We start from the raw sequence: 22,500 nt of genomic DNA, 5'->3' as shown, positions 1-22,500 counted from the left end.
TGCACCCTGCTGTGCTCACCTGAGCGGCGGCGGTGGGACAGGTGAGCAGGGCAGGGTCCGTCCTGCAGGGAGAAGTGTGCGATGAACACGATGAGTTTAGCGAACGCTCCCCGCACTCCCCACAGATACTCGGAGAAGCACGAGGGGAAGGAGAACAGGACACTGTGGGTAAACCAGCTGCACACGCATCGCATCATACCTGCACACACACACACACACACACACACACACACACACACGTCAAGGGGCCTGAGGGCAGATATGAGCCTCTAATACTGGAGCTGATGATCTGACACTGCACACAGCAGACAACACTTACCTTACAGTCAGTTTCTAGACTGAATATCTATGAGTTCTTAAATCAAGAAGCATTTTCTACAACGTGTTTGTTTTCCATTTTAATGTGAGATTATTCTGCCTGATTTAGGACAAACTCTAGAAAACGCTTCTTGATTAAAGAGGTTTTAGATATTTGGACTAGAAACAAGACGAACCTCTTATGGAATAAAGCACTGTCTGCAGTGTGTTCTGGACTGTTTTCTGCAGATCCACACAGTCTAATATAGTGCAGGCCTCGTCTACAGGTCTGAAAAACAGCCTTTTCTCATTACTCTTCACACTCATCAATAAATCAGCAGGCGTTTGTGCTCATTACAGTGTGTATAGCGCAGTAAATGCTCACCAGTCGCTCGCAGGCCCGTGGACCGTCTTCTTAGTGTGGAATCCGGTGCTGAACAGAAACCTGGCGGCGAGCTGGAAACTGCTCATCGTGATTTCTTCAGCTTCTGGTAGAAGATGATCCTGACCTACAGGAACCACAGAAGAAGAGAATCTTAATGCAAACTGAAGACGTCCACAGAGTCTTCACCGTCTTTAAAGAGACCGCTGACCCAGACACTCTTCACCATTCACTGTACAGTAAACTAGAGCTCTCAAACGAGCAATCTAATCACAGCCAAGATAAAAGTCTGCATCTACACAACATATACACGCGTGTGCTGTGAGACAGACAGTGTGCATGAATGACAAAAATACACAACAGAAATACAGCTGAAGTCAGCATTATTCGCCCCCATTTGAGTTTCTTTCTTCTGTTGTAAATATTTCCCAGATTCTGTTTCTCAGATTGAGGAAATGTTGACAGTATGTCTGATAATATTTGTTCTTCTGGAGAAAGTCTTATTTGTTTTATTTCAGCTAGAATAAAAGCAGTTTTTAATAGTTTAAACACCATTTTAAGCTCAATATTATTAGCCCCTTTAAGCTATATTTGTTTTCAATAGTCTCCAGAACAAACCATCATTATACAATAACTTGCCTAATTACCCTAACCTGCCTAGTTACCCTAATTAACCTAGTGAAGCCTTTAAATGTGACTGTAAGCTGTATAGAAGTGTCTTGAAGAATATCTAGTCTAATATTATTTACTGTCATCATGACAAAGAGAAAATAAATCAGTTATTAGAGATGAGTTATTAACACTATTATGTGCAGAGATGTGTTGGAGAAATCTGCTCTCTGATAAACAGACATTGGGGAAATATAAACAGGGGGGCGAATAATTCTGACTTCAATGTATATTTACATATATACTTATATTTTGTATAAGAAATATTGTATGCAGTACAGTCATGCATGCACACACACACACACACACACACACACACACACACACACACACACACACACACACACACACGCACACACACACAGATATATTCTGTAATGAACTTATTCTGGATGTGATTAAATCCTGATTAACAGCACTAATCAATACATTTCTCTCCTCAGTTGAACAGAAAATAAGATATTCTGAAGAACAACATTAATAACTTAACAGGAGAAGGAACACTGCGCAGGTTAGTGTGTGTGTGTGTGTGTGTGTGTGTGTGTGTGTGTGTGTGTGTGTGTGTGTGTTTGATCAGCTGGAGCAGGTCTTCATTAGTGTAATGAACGGATCGAGTGCGGATGAGGAACTGATCAGTGATGTCAGTGTGCACTGCGCCTTTAAGACAGAAAGAGCCGCACCTGGAGGAGGGTTCAGGTAGACAGAGTTGCAGGTCAGCAGTTTCTTGATGAACAGGAAGTACTCGGGGCTGTACTGCATGTGGCTGTGTATGAGCTGCAGTTCTGCTTGCGAATGCGGGCCTCGATGGTGGAGGGCATGGTAGGTGGGTTGTGCCGCGGCATGAGCGTCAGCTGGGTGATGCCTGTCAGCAGCTCAACGTCACCCCCTGCAGCACCCGCGCACTCGTAAAACAGGATGTAGGTGTTCCACCAGAGCTTCTGCCGCTGGTAAGACATGCGCTTCATCATGTGGTTGAACACCTCGCCCATGTATTCTCCACTGAAACACTCTTTCTTCATCTCCTCGTCGTCCTCCATCTTGCACTCAGTCATGTCGGCGTTGTCAAACTTGTACCAGTGGTGGATCAGTCCGTTGCTGCCGCCGCTGCCCCGCTGGAGGATGTAGGAGTAGTAGTGTCCTCCACTGGCCTGTCCCGAGTGCACCAGCACCCCCACCAGCCTGTAGAGGGAGCTGCTGCCCTCCTCAGGAGGAACCCGGCTCTCCAGCAGCGCCTCGTCGCTCTCCAGCTTGGCCACGCCTGCCACTGTGTAGGGCTCCATATCCAGCTCTCGCAGGAACTCGAATTAATCGTTAAACTTCATTGCACACTCGTGCTACCAGTCGTAATCGAATCACTTCAGCTGAATGGCCAGCACCGGCAGGAGGCTCTTTATAAGGATGCGCATCACAGTGTCCACCTGACAGAAAACACACAACACGTCATTCACCTTTACTTCTGTAGACCTTTATACAGTGCAGACTGAGTCAAAGCAGACAAACAGACATGAAGAACAGCCTAAAAGCCATAATGTTAGTAGTCTGTGATGACACCACTGCCTTGTGCTTCCATCACAGAGGATATAAGTCACCTTCCAGAACCTTTACCTTCACTGTTCCTCTCTGGTGGGATGATCTTCCCATTCCCACAAAGATGGAAGTTTCAAACCCGTCTGGCATGCAACTCATCGGGAATTTAGCAGAGAATTGGAAAAGATTCAAACGTTTCACTATCTACCTGGATGCAAGCGGGGTAGGAGGCGATGACGAAAAAAGAAAAGCACCCATACTGCTGCATGTCATTAGCAAAGACGCGCTAGACATTTACAACAGTTTCCAAATACCAGCGGATGAGTTTAAACTACAAAACGTTATGGACCGATTTGAAGAGTACTTTGTACCGAAACAGAACATCACTTATGAAAGGTACAAATCTCTTGCAATCAAAAAGGGGGAGAAATATCTAGCATAGCGTCATTCATTAAGTAAAACCTGTGACATTGGCGATCTGCGCGAACCTCTAATAAGGGATAAAATAGTGTGTGGCACTCCAGACAATGCCGTAAGAGAGAGACTGCTGCGAGAGCAAGATCGAAAAAGCAGTAAACATATGCAGAGCGGCAGAGACTACTCGTGCGCAGGCAAAGGAATTAAACAAACAAGATACAATGGTACACACCCTGAAAAATATAAAGCCTCCACAGAGTACAATTATACAAGGAAAGACACAACAGAAACAATTAAATATGAATGTGGAAAGTGCGGCAGCCGCCACGAAACCTGAAAGTGTCCAGCGTTTGGAAAAACGTGCAACAAGTGTGGCAAGAACAACCACTATGCGAAATGCTAAGTACTGGAATTAAAGTACACACTGTGGAAGAAAACAGAGACATTTTTTGTGGATGCATTAAATGTCAGCAGCATCACTAAAGAAGAATGGATTATACTATTAACAGTCAATGGTACAATAGTGCCATTTAAATTGGATACGGGTGCCCAAATGAACCTGATATCAGAGAAAGAATACAAAAGTCTCAGACAGAAGCCAACATTACACAAAGTCAAAATAAAAGTCTCTGGATATACCGGAGAGGAGGTGCCAGTGAAAGGCAGTTGCACAGTAAATGTCTTATACAAGGGCAAGCACCAAAAAATACAGAGGCTGGTTGTAGACAAAGAAGTACAGGCAATTTTGGGCTTAAAAACATGCGAGCGACTAGACTTAGTAAAGAAAGTCTTTGTGGCTGATGTTCAAAACGACAGACGATGATACACGAATACGGAGACATTGATGAGCGCTTGGGATGCCTTACAGAGGAACATAAAATATACATTGACCTGCAAGTGGCACCCGTCATTCCTGCCTGTCGAAAGGTTCCCTTTGCATTAAGAGGAAAGCTTAAGGAAGAACATATCCGTATGGAAAAATTAGGAGTGAAAGCTAAAACTGAAAAGCTGACAGATTGGGTTAGCTCGTTGAATATAGTAGAAAAGAAAAATGGCCAACTCTGAATCTGTCTGGATCCGAGAGATCTAAAGAAAGCTATCAAAAGAGAGCACTTTAAGTTACGCACTAGAGAGGAAATCATGTCACAATTTGTAGGGGCAAAATGGTTTAGCAAGTTGGACGCTTCTACAGGATTCTGGCAAATGAAGCTGGATGAGGCACTCTGCACCTCCAACACCCCTGAGGGCAGATACAGGTTTCTCAGGTTAGCGTATGGCATATTTCAGCACCAGAGGTGTATCACAAAACCATAGGAATGATCGATAAACAGTTCAAGGCATGGGAACCATGATGGATGACATCATAATCTATGGCACAACTAAAGAGGAGCACGATGCTAGACTTAGGGAGGTGCTTGAAGTCACTCAAAAAGTCAATCTGAAGCTCAAGAAAATGCAAATTTGAAATGAAATCATGAACCTTTCTGGGAGATGCTATCTCAGAGGACGGCAAAAGGCCTGATCCAAAGAAAACATCCGCAACAGAAAACATGGAGCGACCACAGAACTAAGATGATGTCAGACGCTTTCTAGGTATGGCTGAATTCATTCCACAGCTTTCTGCACAGTCTGCACCACTCCGGTGTTTACTAGAACAAAAGAATGAATGGGTATGGTCACATCAACAAGAAAACTGCTGGAAAACTTTGAAATACATTCAGACAGCAGAACCTGTGCTGAAATTCTGTGACCCAGAAAGACGCATAAGAATTTCAGCCGATGCATCACAATATGGGGTGGGTGCGGTGTTACTCCAGCAGTATAACGACGTATGGCAGGCAGTGGCCCATGCATCCAGAGCTCTATCTGCTGCAGAAACAAGATACGCACAAATAGAGAAGGAACTGCGGGCCATTATGTACGCATGTGAAAGATTCCATCAATTTGTTTATGGACGAGCATTCACTGTGGAGACTGACCATAAGCCATTGGTTCCCATCATGGCCAAGTCATTGAAGGATTGTCCCCTCAGGATACAAAGGATGCTCAGCAGGCTGCAAAAGTATGATGTCAATTGAATTTACACACCAGGAAAGTATATGCTTGCGGCAGATGCACTGTCTCGTGCTGTAGATGGACAAGAAGGAACAGAGACCTGTGGAACAGGAATAAAAGCTTATGTAGATATGGCAGTAGCCTCACTCCCAGTGTCTGTTGACAGGTCAGAACACATAAAACTGGAGACAGAAAAGGATGAAATAATGAAAGAACTGAAGGTGGCTATACAGCAAAGATGGCCGGAGGACTGTCCTGTAAGAATTAGAGATTACTGGGCTTGCAGATCAGAACTCACGGTTGTAGATGGCATTGTCTTCAAAGGCAGTAAATTTATCATCCCAATAAGCATAAGGAAAGAAATTCATAAAAAATTCACGTAGGACACCTGGGAGAAGAAAAGTGCAAAGGGAGAGCTAGGGAAGGGATGTACTGGTAGAGGATGAATCAGGACATTTCACAATTGACATCAGCATGCGAGCTTTGTTTGACCTTCAGGCCCAGACAGCAGGCAGAGCCTCTTCTTCCACATCCTGTAACAAGTAGGCCTTACTACAAAGTTGGAGCAGATTTATTTGACTGTGAGGGGAAGAGTTACATCCACTGCAGTCTACTACTAGCAAGGTGGTCATTACCTTCATCTAGTCTACGTTTGTTCGTCATGGTGTCCCCTGTGTAGTATTTAGACAACGGACCTCAGTTTTCCAGTAGTGAACTCAAGTTTTCTGAGGAATGGGGTTTTCGCCATGATACATCCAGTCCAAATTACCCCAGATCAAACGGATTGGCAGAGTCTGCTGTGAATATAGTGAAAGGACTCATGCGAAAGGTTCATGCAGGAAGCGAGGACTTTCATAGAAGTCTCATGATATATAGAAGTGCAGCACTGGAGAACGGCTTTTCCCCAGCTCAAATGCTCATGGGCAGAAGAATCCGAACAAATTTTCCCATTAGAGAGGATCTGCTGGACGCTCCTCATGTAAGTAAGGTGAAATGCTTTAATCAGAAGCAAAAAAGCAAACAGAAGTGAAGCCACTGACAGCTTTGAAACCAGCTGACACTGTCAAAATAAGTAACCACAACACAGGGTTGTGGTCTCAGCAGGGAAAAGTTGAAAAACATGCGGCTCCAAGGTCTTATGATATTGCCATGGATGGGGGATCAACTCTGCGATGGAACAGAATTGATTTAGCTCTCAAGCAAAGTTCTGAGACCAAGATACAGGACACACCATCTACTTCTTCTGAGCCAATGAATACAGAGAATGGACCGGTTACAGAGACAGTAATCAAGTCAGCGACTGAACAAAGACGGAAAAGAAACATTAAACCTCCAGAAAGATTGATTGAGGTTATGTGAAGCTTCAAGTTGGCTTGAAAATGATTGTCGACTTCTATTACAAGCAGGGAATAAGGAGTACAATTAGCGTGAAGATGTTTAAAGTTGGGGCGACGCAGTAGGTAGTGCTGTCGCCTCACAGTTCGAGCCTGGGCTGGGTCAGTTGGTGTTTCTGAGTGGAGTTTGCATGTTCTCCCTGCATTCTCGGGTGCTCCAGTTTACCTCACAGTCCAAACACATGCGGTTCAGGGGAATTGGGTAGGCTGAATTGTCCGTAGTGTATGAGTGTGAGTGAGTGTGTATGGATGTTTCCCAGAGATGGGTTGCGGCTGGAAGGGCATCCGCTGTGTAAAACATGTGCTGGATAAGTTGGCGGTTCATTCCCCTGTGGCGACCCCAGATTAATAAAGGGACTAAGCCGAAAATAAAATGAATGAATGAATGAGTAAAGTTATGCTGCATTTTGAGAATGTTTATTGTAGAGGATTTCCTATGCAAAACAGAGTAAATGCTCTTATTTCTTCAGGTTATAGTTTATTTCCTCTCTTTAGGGGAAAGATGTGTTGTTATGCGTGGGGCTTTAAGGGGACGTGTTCAAAGAAGCAAAACAATAAAGATGGCTGGACTGAAAGGATTGAATGTGTTGGGGTCTGTCAGTAAAAATACAAATAAAACATTTCAGATCACTGATACTGCTGAAACCCCCTTAATAGCCACAAGGGGGAGACAAAGACCAAAACAACAGCAGACTGCAGAGCTAGCAGTGCACAGCAGTAGTGTTACAGGTACTGTCATTGTGTGTTTTATGAGTTCCTTACAGTAGTTTCTAACATTTACAGAAGATAAAATACACTGATATTAGGAGTATACAATGCAATTGTGACAATTAATCCTGTAGTAAATGTGCAATAATTTAAAGACAGAGCCCTGTATAGAAATCTCATATATGCAAATTACACATTAACATACATGCTAATAATTAATAAGTTATTGTTGCATTTCACAGAAATAAAAATATATATTTCATGCTTTTACTTCTAGTCAACATTACAAAATAAACATTTCCAATAATCAGAATTCCACATCAGCACACATGATCTGCACTGCTCTGCACAGTATATGCTCATGCATGCTCATATGTCAGATGACTGGATGACCAGACATTGAAAAACATCGGGGAGAAACTAGTGACGTTGCAAGATGATTTGGTCAGACCTGGAGACCAGTGACAGACATTAGATATCTGCGGAATTGGCAGATATTGATCCAAATTGAAAACCTTTTCTTCTCTTTCAGCTTCCCTGTAACTCTCCTGCTAGACAGCCTCAGCTAGAGATGAACACCTTCCCCAGAGAGCAAGATAAGGAGACGCTTGAAATTCCTGCTCCCCGTTCCAAGGACAGCTCTGAGACTCTACAGGCTTACACACACACACACATACATACACACACACACACACACACACACACACACACACACACACACACACACACACACACACACACACACACACACACCCCTGGCTGCAGGACCAGTTGACTGCTGCCTTTATTGGACTATATCCACATCCCTGTTGTGATGTTATGTCTATGTGTTTATGTGCTTGTGCTGCTGCTTGTTTCCCCTGATCTCACACTGCTCTACTTCAATGGCAGTCTTGTTTTTTGCCTCCGTCTTTCTAAAATCTCACCTGACCTGTCTTCCCCTGAAATGTGTGATGTTTGTGTATGGTCGGGGGGTCCATTTTCACTGCATGTAAAAGTGTATGTGACAAATAAAGTCTTTTAAATGTCAATAATCAATACCCCACTGCATAAGCACAAACACAGGCTACTCATCTGATAATCTCAATGTTTTCTCCGTCAGCAATATATGCCGTACTGCCGTATTTGCTCACCGGTGAGGACAGCCCAGACAGATCTTCTGATCCGCAAAGGAGCCGCCCAGGATCCTGCTGAGCATGCTGGGATGCCCGAACGCTTTCAGAGCCTCGTCCAGACTGTTGAAGAACTCCAGAGCATCGTGCTGCTCTCGCAGATTCACCTTCTCCCCTCACAGCCTGCAGAGACACACACACACATCTGCTAACAGCAAACACACCACCGGCACCGGCTGCTACAAACAGAACTGAGGATGACGTCATGTCTGACCTGAACCGCTTCCAGAAGCCTCGAGTCTCGTAATACTGCAGCCATGATGTCGCCCGGTGGCCCAAGATCAGATGCAGGTGGCGCAGCACTGAGACGATGTAGTCCCGGTGGTCCTCGACCTTACTGAGAGACAGCTTATCCTCACACTGCTGCTGAAGACTGAAGACGTCATCCTGCGGGTCCACGTTACTCTGCACACAACACACCACTTCAGAATCACCAACACACACACACACACACACACACACACACACACACACACACACACACACACACACACACACACACACACGTGTTTACTCTGGAGCATCGCTGGAGTGTTTTACGTCGCTGTCCTGCTTCTCGTCTCCGGATGGTTCATCCTCGATTTCACTGCTGGTGCCGTCGACGGCCAGGATGGCGTTTTGGACCAGCGGGATCATGTAGAGCTGCTGGATGACGGAGTTCATGTAGCAGGTGGTGCCGGCGTTCTTCAGGCCCACGAAGCCTTTATTGGGCCGCGGACTCACCGGAGGCAGATACTCCCACTCCAACAGCGCCTCGCAGCCTGCAGGACACACCATCAAGAGCTTTTAATCAAACATCCACACCAGAACACACTTCTGCTGGCTCGTTTCCACTGACGGGCCGTAAGGGTCCGATATACAGAATGACTGAGACACAAACACATGCGGAGCGGACGTAACCGCCAGTCTCGGCTCTGTGTCAGAGCTCAGAGATGCCCCAAATGCACCTGCCTAGGTAGTACATGTCGGTGTGTGTGTCTGCGATCTGCTTGAGGTTGCGCACGCAGCCGACCGCCAGCGTTCGCTTGAGTGCGCGCGGCGAATGTGACGTCATCGCGGAGTTTGCGGATGTATGCTTTGGGTGCACGCGACATGATTGCAGCTAGTAGTGCACATGGCATAATTTGAGACTCGAGTGAACAGTGCGCGCGGCGCCGCAGCTGATTTGAGTTGAATATGGATCACTTTGGAGAGATTTCGTCTGAAACAGTACGACTGTACACACATCTTTATGACCCGTGATCAGAGAGATAACCAGATGATCAATAATTCTTGGCTAGAAATTGCAGCAGCCGTGGGAAAGGAGGACAGATTTTGTTAAAACTGTAGCCTGCTTTTTTGGCGCGCATGTTTACTACCGGGACTCGCACCGGCAGAAGAGCAGCGCGTGCGAGAGGCGTGCGCGGGTTCTCTGAGTACACGCGGAGATGCGTCACTTCATATGAAGTAAATCATATCTCAGTGCATTTACTGGGGTAAAGGAGATTTTACTGGGGTACTGGAGATTTACTGGGGTAAAGGAGATTTTACTGGGGTACGTGCCCCAGTATATTGTGTCTAGTGACGCCCCTGCCAGGGGGTAAGCATACATCAAATACAAACATACAAAATGTACATATGTAATAATCAAATAAATACATTATAGAGCTCACAGAGTTTTAAAGTGCGTAGGGCTTTCTTATTTACAGAGTCTCTGATACTACTAATATAAGCATAATTCAGTCATCAATACCTTAAAATTCGGTTTCTTATTGGTAAATTTACATTTATGAATGTAAAATATTGTTAGCTAAATAATTAAATTAATTAAATAATAATAAATTTCCTCCTGATTAGGGTACACAGTAAAGCCAAAAAGTACATTTTCACCTCACCCCATAAGTTGACTGAGTGTGCACTGAGCCTCGTTCGTTTCGCGAGGTGCACGCGCAGTCAGCGGAGGTGCGCGATCCGGCGCCAGGCGTAAGTATAAATCCAGCTTCAGAGGACCGTCAACAGCCTATTTACTCGTCAGACAAACAAACAAACAAACAAACAAACAAACAAACAAACAAACACACACACACACACACACACACGCACGCTTCAGGCGTGCAGAAACGCGTCGCAGCAGCTCCCGGTGGAGTGCGGGTCTCTCACCGAGTCTGCAGCCGGTGCTCCTCCATGTCGCCGCGGCTGTTTTCCTGCGTCACCGGCACCCCCCACGACACCCGGGCAGACTCGGAGCATTAAACCGATACCGTTAACCAACTCCGTGCTGACCCGAGCAGGCGGCGCCGGTCTTTTGATGATTTTCGGTAATGTTGATGTTTAAATGAGCGACAGCGAGACCCGGAACACAATGACGCCACCGCCGACCTATGGTCACGTGTGTACACGCGAACCTCCCGCTTTCTCAAATGTTTATCTTCAGGTGGACATGAAAGAATGACGTCATATGAACACACACACACACACACACACACACACACACACACACACACACACTACATGTGTAAGAGTGCGTGTGGTTACATTTAGAAGTCCAGTTGTGCTCTGAATGTTTCTCTGTGACACCATGTGATGTGCATGAGAAACAGCGCCGTCTGCTGGAGGAGTGAGCAGCTGCAGACCCGGCTCCAGCATCAGCATCTCCATCTGGGCGGGTTTGCCAGCTATGATGCGCTGCTGCTGCTTTAACATCTGTGTTGATCCTGGAGAATCAGTCCTGTGTGGAGTAATCCTGCTCCAACAGTCAGAGGGCCATTAGCTGGATAATGATGTAGAAACAGCCCTAAATGTAAACTTCCCCCTTAATGGAGACCCATTCTGCCCCTTTCACGAGCTGTAAAACAAGACTGATGTACATAGAGAGAGAGAGAGTGTGTGTGTGTGTCTATGTGTGTGTGTAGCTCAAAATACCACACAAATAATGCTCATTTCAGAAGAGGGCGGAGCTACAGATGACTGTGTGTCACCATAGCGACAGATGTAAAACAGCAGTGTGTGTGTGTGTGTTGTGAGTGCTGGTCAGGTGTGCATGTGTGCTTCAGTGTGAGTGTGTGCTTCAGTCTTCTGTCAGTCTATGTCGCTCCTGTCTCTGTTCATCTAAAACTCCACATCTAGAATCCTTAGTCTATGCTGACATTATCTTCAGGACCTCAAACACTCTAATGGCTAATGGACAGACGGCTGCTTCTCACTCAGGGCTGCTGTTTATGCTAATGAGATGGAGACTAGTGGGCGGGGCTTTCCCCCTCTGTACAGCAGGAGAATGTCAATCAAAGAGTTTCTGATCAAGTCTGATTAGAGCAAACACAATTCAGTCATGTTGAGCATCAGAGAATGCTGGAGATACACACACTGGCCACTTTATTAGGTACACCTTACTAGTACCGTGTCGGACCCCCTTTTGCCTTCAGACCTGCCTTTATCCTTCATGTCAGAGATTCAACAAGCTACTGGAAATATTCCTCAGAGATTTTGCTCCATATTGACATGATAGCATCACACAGTTGCTGCAGATTTGTCGGCTGCACATCTATGATGCCAATCTCCCGTTCCACCACATCCCAAAGGTGCTCTATTGGATTGAGCTCTGGTGACTGTGGAGGCCATTTGAGTACAGTGAACTCATTGTCATGTTCAAGAAACCAGTCTGAGACGATTGGTGCTTTATGACATGGTGCGTTATCCTGCTGGAAGTAGCCATCAGAAGATGGAGACACTGTGCTCATAAAGGGATGGACATGGTCAGCAACAATACTCAGGTAGGCTGTGGTGTTGACACCATGCTCAATTGGTACTAATGGACCCAAAGAAAATCTCCCCCACACCATTACACCACCACCACCAGCTTTCATGTTGTTGAGGCCAGATTGTGAGCCGAGCATCTGAATGTGTCAGCAGAAATGGAGACTCATCACACCAGGCAACGTTTCTCCAATCTTCTATTGTCCAGTTTTGGTGAGCCTGTGTGAATTGTAGCCTCAGTTTCCTGTTCTTAGCTGACAGGAGCGGCACCCGGTGTGGTCTTCTGCTGCTGTAGCCCATCCGCCTCAAGGTTGGACGTGTTGTGTGTTCAGAGAGGCTCTTCTGCAGACCTCGGTTGTAACGAGTGCTTATTTGAGTTACTGTTGCCTTTCTATCAGCTGGAACCAGTCTGGCCATTCTCCTCTGACCTCTGGCATCAACAAGGCATTTGCGCCCACAGAACTGCCGCTCACTGGATATTTCCTCTTTGTCGGACCATTCTCTGTAAACCCTAGAGATGGTTGTGCATGAAAATCCCAGTAGATCAGCAGTTTCTGAAATACTCAGAGCAGCCCGTCTGGCAGCAACAACCATGCCACGTTCAGAGTCTCTTAAATCCCCTTTCTTCCCCATTCTGATGCTCGCTTTGACCTGCAGCAGATCGTCTTGACCATGTCTACATGCAGTGAGCTGCTGCCATGTGATTGGCTGATTAGACATTTGTGTTAATGAGGAGTTGGACAGGTGTACCTAATAAAGTGGCCGGTGAGTGTATTCACACACTGCTGACACACAACTGGGTTTAAACGCCTTATAGAAGTCATTTTTGATCATAGGTCTCCTTTAAATCTGATTGGCTGAAATCACACTAATCATCATCATCGACGCACGCGCACACACACGCACACACACACACGCACACACACACGCACACACACACACACACACACACACACACACAGAGCCTGATTTCAAAAGCATTTACTTTTTTTGAAACACATGAAAGGAAATAGATAAAAAAAACAAATAAACAAACAAACAAACACATGTTGAAGAGCGTTTCGTCACTGGCAGAGGAGTTTACATCTGAAATGAAGAGTTCACACAGTCTGTTCAGTGGTTTATGCACACACTACTTCATTTCAATCTCAAAATGTACGCACCATTGACACATTTACACACAATAAGATCCTCTGGGTTTCTCTGAGTAGAACAGTAATACTCTTGAAGACGGCACAGTTTCTCACATCATCCATCTAGGAATGGAGATTCTCCTCCCCGCTCCGCACAAGGACCCAGGACAATTTACAAACACGTCACTACACAGAGCATGAGGGTCAGAGTGTGTCCATGGGCCGGTCGGTCTGCGCTGGACACACACACACTCACTCACACACACACACACACACATCTAGAGGAAGAGGAGCAGCTCCACTGCCCTTGTGCAAACCTACATCTGTAAACAGAGGATGGAGAGAGACGCGCAGGAGCAGATCAGTCCAGTGCAGACGCTGCTCGTGTGTCTGTGTGTGTGTGCTTTTATACGGCCAGTGGGCGGGGTCACTGAGCCACACCCACAGGCCTGGACCAACAGGGCGCTGCTTCTCCACGACTGGCTGTGCTCATCATTGCTCGGAGACGGCGTCTCGCACATTGAAAAAGAAAAACCGTATAAAATGTCCACAACGCCTCGGCATCCGCACAGGACCATATCTATGACTTATATATTCATATTTATAGATATTTATATATGTATAGCTATATACAGCACTACGCACTGGTAGTTCCGGGATGCAGTCCGTCAGTGTGTGTGTGTGTGTGTGTGTGTGTGAGTGTGTGTGTGGTTAGTACACCCAGGACACAGGCACCCACTGCGCGGTGCTGCACACCAGCTCCACAGCCTCCTCCAGCAGGCGGATGGTGTCGTCGATCTCGTTATTGATGATCGTCTGGTCAAAGTAATGAGCGTACGAGTGCTGGAGCGCCTCCGACTCCTTCTGCAGCCGCTGGAGAGACTCGTCCTGACAACAGAACACAGACCGAGCATGAGTAAGAGCGCTGCTGCTGCTGCTGAACTCCTCTGCTATCTCCTGAAGCTGCTCACTGATTCTGGACTTCTCTATGTGCATCTGCTCTATGAGTACAGACACTACTGAGAGCACTCATTCATACAACAACTACAGTCCTCCCATCATTTACTTCACATCTGAGGTGTGTGTGTGTGTGTGTGTGTGTGTGACTTTATACAGTCACATCCTATCAGAGTTACAGCTGAAGTCAGAATTATTCACCCCCCTTTGATTTCTTTCTTCTGTTTTAAATATTTCTCAGATGCTGTTTCTCAGATTGAGGAAATGTTGACAGTATGTCTGATAATATTAGTTCTTCTGGAGAAAGTCTTATTTGTTTTATTTCAGCTAGAATAAAAGCAGTTTTTAATAGTTTAAACACCATTTTAAGCTCAATATTATTAGCCCCTTTAAGCTTTATATATATATATATATATATAATAAATTATTCTCATTTGTTTTTCTTCTAAATCTTTAGGAAATGTTTTTGGTACATCAAAAAGTGTGGTTGAAGACCCTCTAACAAGCTAATCCAGCAAAAAATAGACCTTAAAAAGTATTTAAAGCTCATAATTAAATAGAAAATGAGGTCGAGAACTACAAAAAGGTCTATATTTTAAGAAACAAGAGCCAGCACTTACAGCAGGCCTGAACATGATGGAGGACACTTGCTGGAAGTGACGCAGAACAGTTCCTAAAGCTGTACATGTGTGTGTTAAACAGTAGAGGAGAGCTTTATTCTGAGAGAGACACTCCTCATGATGATGGATGAGCTTTACTGAGCGCTGACACCGCACAGATGGACAATTATTCAGATAACCCAGACTGGGTTTGACTGGAGGAGGAGGCGCATACACACCTCCAGTGTGAGCATATCATGGGAGAAACTTCATTCTTGGGTGAACGAACCCTTAAAGACCAGAGATCTACCACAAACACACTTCTAGCTGAGCGAGTGTCTGCAGGACCAGAGCCACACGTGTGCCGTTCAGAAGAGTGTGTGAGATCTGTGAGAGTGTTCAGATGCAGAAACACAGCTCCATCAGGAGAGCTGGAGATGCTTTACATGTCTGTCCAGAGAGGTGCTGTTTTAATCCTCAATTGGTCTCACCCAGTCAAGTGATGCGATTTCACAGGTCAGAGTTCACCAAGCTTGAACTTTGCACCGCAGCAACATGTGAAACTTGACGCATGACCCTGCGTTTCCTGTCTGACGCATTCGTGTGCGTATGAATGGAAGTCTATGGGAGGGAAAGCCCAGTGTGACCACAGCTTAACTCAGGTGAATATTGATGTATTCAGTTTCACCTTCATCTGACTGATATCACTGCAGCAGGTGTGTATGATGTATTTACAGTACACTCATGTGGTCACTGCTGTAGTAGATATAGCAGAGACTGAAATGGAAGAGTTTGCATGTTCTCCCCGTGTTGGCGTGGGTTTCCCCCACAGTCCAAACACATGCGCTATAGGGAAATTGGGTAGGCGAAATTGTCCACAGTGTATGACTGTATGGGTGTTTCTCAGTGATGGGTTGCAGGTGGAAGGGCATCCACTGCGTAAAACATATGCTGGAATAGTTGTCGGTTCATTCCACTGTGGTGACCCCTGATTAATAAAGGGACTAAGCTGAGGGAGAATGACTGAATGTGTGTATTATATCATCTGTGCATCAGATTACTGAAACCCCCTACTTCCTGCATGTGTGTGAGGTGTGTGTACTGCGGTGTGTATGGGGGTAAATCTGCCATGATTCTCTCCTCTGGCGGCCGTGCTCAGTCTCACTGTTTAATCCCGCTTCCTGGATCGTCCAGGAGTGGAGAATAATGATGTGTGGTACTGCCACATCACTGGGCTCTGACTTCACCAACACTGAGCTGCTGTGAGAGCTGTAAATGAGGCTGTGTGTGTGTGTGTGTGTGTGTGTGTGTGTGTGTGTGTGTGTGTGATTATGAGAGTGTATGTATCTGAGTGTGTGTATTTATATGTGTGTGTGTGTGTGTGTGTGTGTGTGTGTGTTTCTGAAGGCACACGGATGTCTGTGAGGCCTGGAGCCACTGCGCATCATCTTTTACTTACAGGCAGTTTCCTGCACCATCTAGGAAGCTGAGAGCGGCAGACGGAGACGCAAGAGATGAAAACATCAGAAACACACGCAGAAACACACACACTCTCTCACACACACACACACACAGCACTGAGCACTCACCTCAGTCATAGCAGGAGTGATGGTCGGAGCCGCGATGAAGACCACATATGGAGAGAACTCAGCCGTCCGCAACACCTTCAGCGCCTGACAACACACACACACACACACACACACACACACACGCACACACACAGGTCATAAATCACACACACACACACCTATGTGTACCTTAGTCTATGCTGACATTATCTTCAGCAGCTCAAACACTCTAATGGCTAATGGACAGACGGCTGCTTCTCACTCAGGGCTGCTGTTTATGCTAATGAGATGGAGACTAGTGGGCGGGGCTTACCCCCTCTGTACAGCAGGAGAATGTCAATCAAAGAGTTTCTGATCAAGTCTGATTAGAGCAAACACAATTCAGTCATGTTGAGCATCAGAGAATGCTGGGGATATACACACACACACACACACACACACACACACACACACACACACACACTGTAACAGCTGCTGTTTAAATCACTAATGAATCTGCCAGTGGTGCAGTAATCTGCTTTATTCAGCTGATTTCAGGATAACCTCTCCTCATTATCTCTGATCAGCTGTGTGGATTAGCTGATGACTGACAGACGGACGGCTCGGCTGACCTGCGGCTCCACGTCCAGGATGGCCACCATGTTGACCTCGTGTATTTTGCGGATTGTCTCCAGCCGCGTGCCGTACATGGCGTCCTCGTGGCTGCCGTACTCCAGGTATTCGTTGTTGGAGATGTCCTGCATCATCTGGTCGTGCGAAACGAAGAAGTAGTTCTTCCCGTTCTCCTCGTCCTTCTTGGGCGGTCTGGTCGTGTCTGCGGGAGAAACGCAGCGTCAGCAAACGTCCCCATAACACAGCAAAAGCAGTCCGCTCTGACACACTGTGGGTCCCCACAACAGCGCAGACATCACACAGATGGAGGAGTCTTTACTGAGACGCTACTGGAGTAAACAGTAATCAGTAGCACACACAGATTTCTGCAGCCCATCAGTGAGTCTGTTTATTGACATGTGTATATCTATATTTATTGAGTTTATAATTTAATGACAGTAATATTATTGACTAATATGAAGATGTTGATCAGATTTATGTACAGTGCAGTGTGTTCAGTCATATTCTCTGTCCTTTAGTAGAGATATTATATGAGAGACTTGCTTTGTTCACCAGATAAAGTGAATCTAATTGGATTTACATTGTAAACATTTAATACAAGTTAAAAAGAGAGGATTTATTTCACATATTAAGGCTTTAGTTATGATACTCCCAAACTCATTCTGCAGAAATACGCAGATTTATTTATTTATTTATTTATTTTTATTAACATTTTGGTCAATAAAACATCAATTTCAGAAGTATTTGAAAAGCAGAGACGAATTATCTTTACTCTAACAGAGCCCCCCCACCCCACTGCACCACTTCTACACAATATCTTATGCCTATTTTAAATCTGTTTTACACCATGTCATGATATATATACATGCATACATACAAGTAGATAAAAGTTCCATTATATGTTCACTCATCTATCCTACATGTATACACACACAGAGTCACAATAGGCTTAGCAAATGTACAATAAAGAAATTAAATAATTGAGATAGAAATGAAAGTTAAATTAAATAAGATGATGGGAAGGAAAATAATGAGAAACAAATAAACTAACAGAATATTAAGCTTGGATCTATTTGTTTTATATACGTCAGCACTGGCTGCCAAATAAGATTACATTGTTGACTGCGACCTCTGGTGGAGTACTGAATCTTCTCCACTGTAAGATGGTACATAAGGCCTCTAATATATTGATTAAACGCTGGAGGAAATTTGTCCGTCCATTTGAGCAGAATAAGATGTCTAGCAATTAATGCTGAAAAAGAAATCACACTGTTGGTATTGATGTCTAAACTGGGATCTGTGATTAAACCAAATATTCCTATAATAGGGGTCAATTGATACATGCCAACATTTGAACAAAAACAAGCTAAATAATAACTGCAGAACATGAGCAGAACACGTGTGTGTGATTAGCTATCTCTACATCACATCAGGGATTTATAGTTGGTGGACATTTAGCTAATTATGCTTTTGTCTAATGAAGCTGATGGACCACTGTAAACTGAATAACTGTATTAAAGCAAACACACTGAAGTTGAGGGAGTCTTATTTATAATGTCTTGCCAAATTTCCTCTGAGAGAGTCAGCTCAAGTTCATTTTCCACTTTGTTACTGAAGTCAGATTTAGTGAGGAGATAAGAGAGTAAATCACACCTATAGTACCTTCCACAACTGGCTTGGTTTTTAAAATGGTGTCGAGTAATGTTTCTGTAGGTAAAGTTGGAGAGTCTACTGTATTAGACATCCTCAAACCTGTAAATATCTAAAGAAATGTGTTTTGGGGATACTGGATTTGTTCTTATTTGGTCAGAGGACATGACATTGGAATCGCTATATGAATCATTCAGTGTAAATCTGCAGACTTTTAACTAAATTCTCCTCAGAAATAGCTAGAAATGTCTGCAGATATTGTCATTAATCACTATTTCCAGCAGTAAACCGTATTTAAATGAGTTTCTAATGACTTTATCTGAACAATATCTTCATTTTACTGTAATTACTGACTCAATACCAACAATAAACACACATCAATGATGAATAACACACATAAAAATCACATTTTAGACAACACACACATACACACACACACACACACACACTGCTTTATAGTGTGCGAGCTTCTTTCCTACAGAGCGTACGCTGGCATTAATGAACTTGGTTAACCCCTCCTGTGTTTCCTGAGCTGCAGTGGTCTGCTGAACACACAGTGATTAAAGGATCTAGTAGTCAGACTCTCATCATCACAGCACACTGATCATCAGCTCCCAGCATGCATCTCTGCAGCATGAGCGGCTCTTACGTGGGATGGGGTACGCGAATTTGTCGGGGTGTTTGGCGATGAGTGTGTTCTTGATGTGCCTCCGACCGACGCCGTGCGCACCTGCACACACACACACACACACACACACACATATATCAGCTGTTACTGAACTGGAGTGTGTGCTGTTTGCTGAAGTGTGTGTGTGTGTGTGTGTGTGTGTGTGTGTGTGTGTGTGTAAGGCCTCACCCAGCAGCACCAGTGTTTTCCTCTTGAACGCCGGCAGCTTCACCACCTCCTCATATGTCACCAGATCTAGTTGATCAAACACTAGCGGAAACACACAGCAGCGTCAGTGTGTGTGTGTGTGTGTGTGTGTAAGACAGAATGTGTGTATGTGTGTGTGAGTGAGTGGTTGAAAGTAAGAAAGTGTTTGTGTGCACATGTGAGTTCGTGTGTGTGTGTGTGTGTGTGTGTGTGTGTGTGTGTGCTCATTCTGCAGTCCGTCACACTCACAGTGACCATATCAGTGATTAAAGACGACGGTGCTCAACGAGCCTGACAGGAAGTGACATCACATGCACAAGATCAACATCACATGACACAACAGCACACACTCATTGGATGACTAGCTGAACACACACAAACACACACACACACACACACACTGCTGTTTGTTACTCAGGCAGAAGGAGACGGTCAGCATTAGTTACTTACATGCAGGGAGGCCATTAGGGGGAGACAGCGTGTAAAATGGACAGGGCTCAGTTAAACACACGTTACAACACAGCTTAAACACACACACACACACATCTGCATCAGTCAAACACACACACACTGTGGTCACACTTGAGCTGAGACTGGACAGCACACAGAGCTGAAGATGAGAAACTCAGTGAGACTCTGCTGGACATGGAGATGAGCTGATGTGATCCTGAACGTGCTGAGATCTGGATTATCAGCATCAACACATGAAACTGATAATAAAGCCAGCAGAGAGCGCAGGAACAGCAGTACTCAGAGCGGTGAAGGTGAGTATCAGCACAGCGCACTACACTACACTGACAGAAGTCTTCTGGTCTATCCCAGTTACAGGAACAGCAGATAATACCTGCACTTCCAGTTGATGATCTGGTGTCAGAAGTGTGTTATATGAAAGGTAAAGGCCTCTAGATGAGGCTTATTTGAGCACAATATAATCTGATCATGTCTTGATGTTGACTGATTTGATTAGGACAGTAAGGTCTGACTCTGCTTAGACTAAAGTCTGCTCACTGAACCTTCAATAATGTCCAGTATAGAATCTGTGCTCATGCTGCAGTGGAAACAGAATGAATATTGTGTCTGACTCCATCATGAGCTTGGAGGACTGCATCCATACATCTCTGACATGACTCAAATCACTGATTAATAAAGTCATCTGGAATGGTGAAGAAATGCAGGACTCCCAGAGTTCATCAAGAGTCTTTGTGTTCATCTTCAACGCCTCCTCCTTCATCTTACCCCAGACGTGCTCAATAATGTTCATGTCTGGTGACTGGGCTGGCCAATCCTGGAGCAGCTTGACCTTCTTTGGTTTCAGGAGCTTTGATGTGGAGGCTGAAGTATGAGAAGGAGCGCTATCCTGCTGGAGAATTGTCCCTCTCCTGTGGTTTGTAATGTAATGGGCAGCACAGATGTCTTGATACCTCAGGCTGTTGATGTTGATCATCCACTCTGCAGATCTCTCGCACGCCCCCATACTGAATATAACCCCAGACCATGATGTTTCCTTCACCAAACTTGACTGATTTCTGTGAGAATCTTGGCTCCATGCGTGTTCCAGTAGGTCTTCTGCAGTATTGGTGATGATTGGGATGCAGATCAACAGATGATTCAGCAGAGAAATCCTCCTTCTGACACTTTAACACACGATCAACTAGAAGACGAGTTATTATCTGCTGCTCTCACAGCTGGAGGATCCAGCACAAGACTAGTGTCAGGGAGTGTAGAGGCTGTGCTGCTCACTGATGACAAACACTCATCAATCAGACAGAAGAGCTTTGATCAGACCATACACACCTGCAACCTGCTCACTGAGACAGCACAGCAAACGTGTGTGTGTGTGTGTGTGTGTGTGTGTGTGTGTGTGTGTGTGTGTGTGTGTGTGTCTGCAGGTGGCAGTGTTTCCCTGATCTAAAGGTGTCAGTAGGTCAGTGGATTAACATACACACACGCACACAAACACACACACACACATACACTGGTGGTGGTGTGGAGAGACCCCCCCATGATAGTGAAGCGCTTTAGGTGGTAAATGTTCTATATAAACACACACACACACACACACATACACACACACACACACACACACACACTAAAGATCTGACTGCTAATATGTGGATTGACTCGATCAGCAGAGCGTCAGTGATCTGACCGGTGTCATTACAGCTCTCACACACTCAAACATAAAGCTATACACACATCAGAGGTGTGCACTGACACATACCACACGACTGGATGAGTGTGTGTGTGTGTGTGTGTGTGCTGCTTCACCTGCGTTGTGTTTGGCTAAGTACTTGTCTTTGTACTGTTTCTTCTTCTTGCCGAACCACGTACAGCTGGCCTGCTGCTCCTGCTTGGTCTTCTCCATCGCAATACACGCCACACGCCTGCACACACACACACACACACACAGTGAGAAACACACACATCACACACACACTCTCTCTCTCTCTCTCTCTCTCTCTCTCTCACCACTCCTGCAGCTCAGGTGAGGGGATGAGCCCCGCGGTGCCGTTCTTGGTGTTCTCCAGCTTGCCCTGCCACCAGTTGTGGTCGTCCTTGCTGATGATCTGGATGATGTCGCCCACGCGGAACCGGATGCCCGCCTCCTTACAGGGGATCAGCTCGTCTTTCGCTGGGTCGTATTCAAACTGCGCCCGTACATAAATCTGCACACACACACACACACACAGCGGCCGGCGGTCACACACCAGAGACACACACATCTGACAATCCATCACTGATAATCAGGGCTGA

The 22,500-nt window shown here is 45.3% G+C and overlaps 1 protein-coding gene and 1 long non-coding RNA gene across 7 annotated transcripts in view; both read right to left on the bottom strand.

Annotated features, from left to right (window-relative positions):
- Window positions 1-208: 208 nt before the first annotated feature.
- LOC130231232 (uncharacterized) lies at window positions 209-11,072 on the bottom strand. Its single transcript, XR_008838000.1, has 7 exons — window positions 10,496-11,072; window positions 9,128-9,382; window positions 8,836-9,024; window positions 8,583-8,744; window positions 2,029-2,766; window positions 683-806; window positions 209-586 (listed from the first exon to the last, which is right to left on the bottom strand). It is a non-coding gene; the product is annotated as an uncharacterized LOC130231232 (long non-coding RNA).
- A 2,246-nt stretch (window positions 11,073-13,318) lies between these two features.
- The window catches only part of caskb (calcium/calmodulin-dependent serine protein kinase b), a 71,195-nt gene continuing 62,013 nt past the window's right edge, over window positions 13,319-22,500 (bottom strand). For 4 of the 6 annotated variants that reach the window (XM_056460716.1, XM_056460719.1, XM_056460718.1 and 1 more), the window contains 7 exons: window positions 22,216-22,412; window positions 22,015-22,130; window positions 19,729-19,809; window positions 19,522-19,602; window positions 17,222-17,424; window positions 16,632-16,715; window positions 13,319-14,374 (listed from right to left, as the gene is read on the bottom strand). In XM_056460716.1, coding sequence (XP_056316691.1) covers window positions 14,198-14,374; window positions 16,632-16,715; window positions 17,222-17,424; window positions 19,522-19,602; window positions 19,729-19,809; window positions 22,015-22,130; window positions 22,216-22,412 — 939 coding nt within the window. In that variant the 3' untranslated portion in view covers window positions 13,319-14,197. The remainder of the gene's footprint in view (window positions 14,375-16,631; window positions 16,716-17,221; window positions 17,425-19,521; window positions 19,603-19,728; window positions 19,810-22,014; window positions 22,131-22,215; window positions 22,413-22,500) is intronic. The other 2 variants (XM_056460717.1, XM_056460720.1) reach the window with 1 other exon arrangement.

This window comes from Danio aesculapii, chromosome 6, assembly GCF_903798145.1.
Source record: "Danio aesculapii chromosome 6, fDanAes4.1, whole genome shotgun sequence".
NCBI classification, from domain to species: Eukaryota; Metazoa; Chordata; class Actinopteri; order Cypriniformes; family Danionidae; genus Danio; species Danio aesculapii.
This window is presented reverse-complemented; position numbering and strand designations above follow the sequence as displayed.